General features: G+C 40.4%; 1 protein-coding gene across 2 annotated transcripts in view; it reads left to right on the forward strand.

The window, feature by feature from the left end:
• Window positions 1-7,325, forward strand: part of eipr1 (EARP complex and GARP complex interacting protein 1) — a 55,696-nt gene that overhangs the window by 9,815 nt on the left and 38,556 nt on the right. For both annotated transcript variants that reach the window (XM_089005064.1, XM_089005063.1), the window contains exons 3-4: window positions 3,006-3,138; window positions 3,596-3,752. In XM_089005064.1, coding sequence (XP_088861190.1) covers window positions 3,006-3,138; window positions 3,596-3,752 — 290 coding nt within the window. The remainder of the gene's footprint in view (window positions 1-3,005; window positions 3,139-3,595; window positions 3,753-7,325) is intronic.

Below are 7,325 nucleotides of genomic sequence, written 5' to 3' on the forward strand. Positions count from 1 at the left end.
ATCTTTGTCATCACTAATGTATGCAATGCCATTATTTTGATAATGTGTGAATGCTTTATTTAAACACAGCATGCTTAGTCTAGCTTGGCATTATGACTGAAAAGTATCATTTACATAGATACGTGGGTGTTTGTTTGTTCATAGAGAGGGGGAGAGAGGGAGAGAGACATCAACGGGGTGCACAACACACACATACAGGCAAAAATCAACACAAGTTGTGATTTGGTTCGAGCCGGAGGACCCTATTGTAGGTCTGACCTTTTCGCTAATGTGGTGAGGGCCGTGCTTTTTTCAAGTCCAGCTCTGCAGTCTACAGCAAACTGACCAGCAACAACTCATGTTCTCCAACAACTGTTGCCATTTTTACGTTGAAACAGTGACACAGTCAATGTTGTGTTCAAACTTGATTACAGAAGAGAGTATTTCCCCATTTCCAGTACGTTGGGACCTGCCTTAATATGGATCAACACGCAGTTGAATGAGAATGAGGTCGAGGTTTTACTGCATTGCTTAAAACACTTGAAACACATAACATATTTAACAAAATTAAATAAGACCCTAACCACATCCTTGCATCTTCAAATATGGTTTAAGAATGTGTGTCTTGAATTATGAGCGCAATTTAAGAATGAACAACAGCCGAGGATCCCAATTAGGATATATCAACAAGCCTTTCTGGATAGGTTGTGCAGTAAGTATACTTGATTCGAGGAAATGGTTCTATTCTCCACTTTTTTTGCAGATTGACTGCGCAGAAATAGTCTGCTTAGTTGCGCTAAGTATGAACTAAGAGTAAGAAAAATGTTTTTTCGATTGGCATTTCAGGCCGGAGAGCTCCTTCCCTATCCATAAGCTTTCTGGCCTCTCCACCTCCCATTAGGCATAATGCAGGGTGGAAATGTCTCTCTTAACTCACACAGCACCTCTCAAATCCCTCGGAGACCAATAGCTAGAATGACAGATCGGAGTGTGTGTCGGCATGGCATTTAAGGCCGCTAATGAGATAAAGTGCCCAAGCTTGGCACCTCTCACCCGCATTCCACTCCTCCGTACCGCTTACTGTCATCTTGTGCAGCTAAAGAGCTTTAGAACAGAGGCTCCTGAAGTGGGGTCCACAAGCCAGCTTGGTTTTATCCCTCCCTTTCCTCCTCTTCCCTCCTCCTTTCTCTACCTCTCACTGCCTCCTTTCCAGCACATAATTAAAAGCACTGGGCCGCGTGCCCAAGTGGTTCAAAGTTATGAGTCACTCCCCAGGCCTGGAAGACTGAGGCATAAATCACCTAGGGGGAGGGACTGTTGGAGGTTCTCTCTCCCCTCACACCTGGGTTTATTTGGGAGGACCCTATTACTGGGTCCTCCAATTACCCCGTTCCGTCAGTCTGAATTTATTTGCACCGCTCTCCCAGCACCATTAAATTATAACTTTGCGTAATTTTTATTTTCTGCTTGATTCAGTCCAACCCAAGGTTAATAGCTGCCTTGCTGACTTTGAGGTGGCTGCGGGACTCTGCCGCGATGATGCTCTTTGTACCCTTCCTCTTCTTAATGCCCCTTTCTTCTATCTGTTGTTAAGCCTGTAAATGGCAAACAGGCAAGATGAGTGGGAGTTACTGTCCAGGGCATCCTGTTTTTCACTGCTCTGAGACATTGTAAGAGTATCTCCAATTAGGGATACTGCCTGTGGTTGTCTGATCAACCCGAGAGAACCTCACTTTTTACTGCATTGTAGGCCCTGAACTAAATTCGACTGAGAGGGTGCGGGCATGTTGAATAGATCACTACCGGTAATGAAAGTCCCCCAGTAAAATGTAAAGGTTATAAAATAAAAGTTTAGCTTGTTGGAGATTTGATAGCCGTTCATTGTTTTTAACATCAGCCATGGCCTATGTAATATAATGGGTCAAGGACCTGCCTTCTAACATGCACCAATATTAATAATATAGTTGAAGGGCTGCATCGCCGATAAATCTTTACTGGCCTGATTTAACTGTGGGGATGTACTAGTATATTCTTGGCCTCAACTATATAACTGCATTATTGAAAACCTGACTGATGTGCTGCTGGCGCCAACCTTGGGTAAACTGCACCAGTTTGGTTGATAGACAACCCAACGTAAGGAACAAAATGGATGAGAAACCGAAACCATCTACTGTTCAGAATTTGACTACATAGTTTAATTTAGTTTAATTTGTATTATTTTAAAACATCCTCTCAAGCTTAAAGTGAGAATACATTATAAAAATGTATAAATGTGAACACAATAGTGGGAGTCCTATTAGGAGCAGCCTATGTGAACACTCAACAGATGTCCCGCAGTGTGAGTGACTTGTGTGAATTTATAACACAACGGGTTAAGTACTATCATTTGAACAATAGATATATTTAGAAAATATCAAAGACAGAAAGATTTTTATTTAAATTACCCGTAGCATTTACATTTACAGAAAAGCATGCCACTATCTACAGGAGACCCTTTTTCTGGGTGTTTGCAGAGAAAATCAATTTTCCTTTTTCATTGAATCCTGCAATATGGTTACTTGTCAACATGCTCTAGTCATTATTTTACATGACAAATTAGATTTGGTGATTTGGTGTTCATCCACAGAAATCCACCAGCCAGTGTGGCGCTGTGTTGTTTGGTTCGTCAGCTGAAAACTAGTTTGTATGCCAAGATTATATTCTTGCGAATTTAATGTTCGGAAGGCGAAAAGTTTGTGAGCTAAAGTGTTTGTAAGCCAAGGTATCACTGTATGTCTTGTTGAATTTGAAGTACATGCAACGTGGGTTGTATGTAACTGTGCCAATATGGTGTGGGACAAAATATATTTATTTCTTTATGTAACATTGCCTTCTTTCCGGTCCAACTGGAACTCAAATGATCACTGATGAATACATTGCACTTTTAAAACTTTATTTACAAGCCTAATGACATCCAATGTGCTTTTAGATTAGTTAAATGGAAATGAGGTTCATTTCTTTTCTGCTTCTGGTGTCCTTCTTTCAAGATCCACATCATTGACTTTGATGATGAGAATAACATCATTAATAAGAATGTCCTTCTCCACCAACCTGGAGAGATATGGAACATCGGTGCCAGTCCTGCAGACAAAGAAGTACTTACCACCTGCTACAACAAAAGTAAGTTTGACTATTCGACCTTGGATATGCCGCCATCTCCCTTCTCCTTCTTATCTCACGTCTCGTTGATGCACTTGGATTTTACTCACAAAACATTCAACAATGTCTAATGGCTTAAAGAGGCAGATCTTTGTGCAGCCTAGCTTCCAAATCGGAATCCCGCCCCAAAAAAATAAAATTGTGATGGTATTACAGTGTGTAGGGCAAAACAATTTTTTTTTTTAAATAAGAAGCTCCTAATATGCGCTGGAATTTTTTACATTGTTTGGGATGGCACTCCGGAGGGTAATTTCTCCCCACAAATATAATTTCCAGAACATTTTTAGTTTCACATGTATTTTTTTGCAATAACAGCCCTGTGACTCATTGGTGCTCGATCCAGGATGTTTCTGGCTCTGTTTAAATTTATGAGTGACGGTATAATCTGTGAACAATTAAATATGTCATTCCTATCCAGCCAGTGACAGCCGAGTGGTGTCATGTGCAGCAGTATGGCGGATGCCCACCAATTGGGAAACTGGAAGCCACGAGTCTCCTGACGACTCTGCCCACAACGCCCAAACCTTGGAACTGCTTTGTCACTTAGATGACATTGCCCTCGGAAACACAGCCTGGTGAGTATTTGGGAGTAGTCCGAATGTCTCGTGTGAAGTCACCCGTGACTTCCGGTACCAAGTCCCTGCAGCTTAAAGTCGCCAAGGTCATGTTTCACCAAATGACAGCATATTCTGCTGACTTCTCAAAGTCAGGTTAATGCCACTGAACTGAAATGTTTTTTTTTTTTTTTCGCTGGCAAGTGGAAGTCCCTGAGATCAAATTTGGAAAGAAGGTCTTCCAAAAATGAGACTGTGGCACTACCTGACATGTTAGTTGACACCATCTGAGTGGTTGGTATTTTATTGACATAATTTTTCCCTGTATGATAACACAGGGGATACATTGCATTACACCATTGTTCCCTGTTTTTACTTAAACACTTAAAGGACAACCGACGTCTCTGGACAAGTTGTGTCCATAATTTATAAAATGGATTCAAATAACTTCTACTGAGCGTATTTTACAAAGATTCCACTGCATATGGTTATATTTTACGTTTTAAGACTCGCGCTAAATATTCCGGAAGTCTTGTTTTTGAGTTGGTGACGAGTCCTCACCCTACGTCACTGAAGGAACGCCCCTGACCGAAAAAAGGACACATTGTACAGTCCTTCCATCACGTCAATGCATTTTGATGGACTTGTTTGGTCTGAAAACTTCATGTTGCACCAGAAAGAGGCAAAAGAGGGCGACAAAGCTCCGTGCAATGAATTAATCAGCCCGTTTTCACAGGCTGATTAATTCCTTTGTCGCCATTTTCTGCCTCTTTTTAGTGCTACCCCCCCCCCATTGCCTCTAAATGGCACGGAATAAATTATTTAATGGATTCCAACCAGAACCAGAAAGATGCATGCTTACACAACATGAGACAAACTCTTCGATGACGAGCTCTTCAAAATGCTCCCCTTAGTATGTGTGCTTTTTTTTAGCCATTCTGACTGTTAAGTGCTTAATTTACTTGCAAAAATTCAAAGTATCAAAATGTGACCAGCTTCCATATACAACAATACGCCTGCTTCTTGTGTTACTTTGTGTAAGCGGGTTCGGTAAATGATGCAACTTCTGGATAGAGTTGAGGTTCTTTATTAGGACGGCTGTGTTGGTTGGAGGGAGAAGGCAATTGACATGTGTGGCTCTCGTAGGCTCTCATCAGACTGACTTGCAGCAGCGCGCATACTCCTTTGATCTAAAGCCAGGCATCACTAGTAGAACATGCAAATACGATTTGCTCATATCATTACACTTCTAGCATCTGGAATTGGGGTGAAGGACTTTTGCCTTGGGATATCCTGTTTTGCCTGGCTAAATTCGTGTTATGAAACTGACATAAAGCGTTTGTCACCTTAAAGTACACAGACGTCTCTGGACAAGTTGTGTCCATAATTTGTAAAATGGCTTCAAATGACTTCTACTGGGCATATTTTAACAAGATTCGCATATAGCTGTATTTTACGTTTTAAGACTCGCGCTGAATATACAGGAAGTCTTGTTTTTGAGTTGGTGACGAGTCCGTATGTGACGTCACTAAAGGAACGCCCCTGACCGAAAAAAGACACATTGTAGCAGTTCTTCCATCACATCAATGTATTTTGCTGTACTTGTTTGGTCTGAAGACCTCGTGTTGCACCCAAAAGCCGCCAGAAGAGGGCGTCCAAGCTCCATGTAAGGAATTTATCAGCCTGGGGAAACAGGCTGATTCATTCCTCACAACATTTTGTGCCATTGTGTGCCTCTTTTTGGGTGAGACATTTGCCCCCAATATTGCCTCAAAATGGCACAGAATAAATTCTTTAATCGATTGCAAACATGTATGTTTTCCTCTTCAGAACTATTTGAATCATATTCATAACTGGATGAGTAACAAAAAAGCATATTCTCCGAATCTGAAGCCATTGTTTTGATTCTTCAGCAAGGCAAGACGTTTTGGGGTGACACCACGAACATGGGGGCGGGACCTTCTGAAACTGGCCACTTCCGGTTTCAAATTGAAGTACTTTTTAGACACTTTAAGTCATTTTTATTGGTGCTTTGCATTTGACTCAAAATATCATGCTGCGTGTTTTGGGTATTTTAGATGCGATAAAACGTTTTTCTGATGTCAGTTAGGAAACAAAAAAGTCATGTCGGTTGTCCTAAGTTCCATTTTCTTTCATGTTAACTTACTTTGGGTGACGTAGCAACTCTTGACATCCTCATAGCAATGTGTTTGATTTCTATCTATCTATCTATCTATCTATCTATCTATCTATCTATCTATCTATCTATCTATCTATCTATCTATCTGTCTGTCTGTCTGTCTGTCTGTCTGTCTGTCTGTCTGTCTGTCTGTCTGTCTGTCTGTCTGTCTGTCTGTCTGTCTGTCCTTCCGCACACACACACACACACACACACACACACACACACACACACACACACACACACACACACACACACATATATATATATACAGTAAAGTCTCGTTATATCGATATCGGTTATATCGATAGTACCGCTTATTACGATACTATTTTCATTTCCCTTGCACATTTCTAGTCTTTTTATGTATAATTAGTACCGTTTAGTACGATACCCGGTTATATATATATATATATATATATATATATATATATATATATATATATATACAGATATTTATACAGTAAAGTCTCGTAATATCGATATCGGTTGTATCGATAGTACTGCGTATTACGGTACTATTTCTATGAACGCAAGGAGAAAATTTACATGCCGCAGGATCGGATATATCGATAGTCCGGTTATATCGATATTTTTTCCGACTCCTGAGAATATAACGATATAACGAGACTTTACTATATATATATATATATATCATCTCATTTTCCTTACCGCTTATTCCTCATTAGGGTCGCGGGGGTTGCTGGAGCCTCTCAGCTGTCTTCGGGCACGAGGCGGGGGACACCCAGCCAATCGCAGGGCACACAAAGACATACAACAGTCATTCTCACACTCACACCTAGGGACAATTTGGAGTGGTCAATCTGCCTGCCATGCATGTTTTTGGAGTGTGGGAGGAAACCAGAGGACCCGGAGAAAACCCACGCGGGTCCGGGGAGAACATGCAAACTCCACACAGGGAGGCCGGACCGGGACGCGAACCGGCGACCTCTGCACTGTGAAGCCGGTGTGCTAACCACTCGGCTACCGGGCCGCCTATATATATATATATATATATGATATATATATTTATATATATATAGCTGGTATATATATATGTATATATATATATATATATATGAACTAAATTTCTACAGTTTAGCTGGTGTATATAATGTAGAGTCACTTTACATTATAAACGTTGTACTACAGTGTTTATATATATATATATATATATATATATCGCATGGACTTCATTTATAAATAAAGGTAACACGATAATAACGTTTTTTTTTATTCTTTTTTTCTATGCTACAGTCTATAGAAAGAATGCTGACATGACATTTTAAACAAACACATTAACTGTTGCCAATCAAATGGTGAATAAGCTACTCTAGACTTCATATGTTTGTAAACTGCTTTATGTAACAAAGATACAAAGTACAAAAAGTGCTAAAGAATGAATGACTTTCTGT

The sequence above is a fragment of the Hippocampus bargibanti genome, linkage group LG09 (assembly GCF_051943395.1).
Source record: "Hippocampus bargibanti isolate YZ-2025 linkage group LG09, ASM5194339v1, whole genome shotgun sequence".
Taxonomy (NCBI): domain Eukaryota; kingdom Metazoa; phylum Chordata; class Actinopteri; order Syngnathiformes; family Syngnathidae; genus Hippocampus; species Hippocampus bargibanti.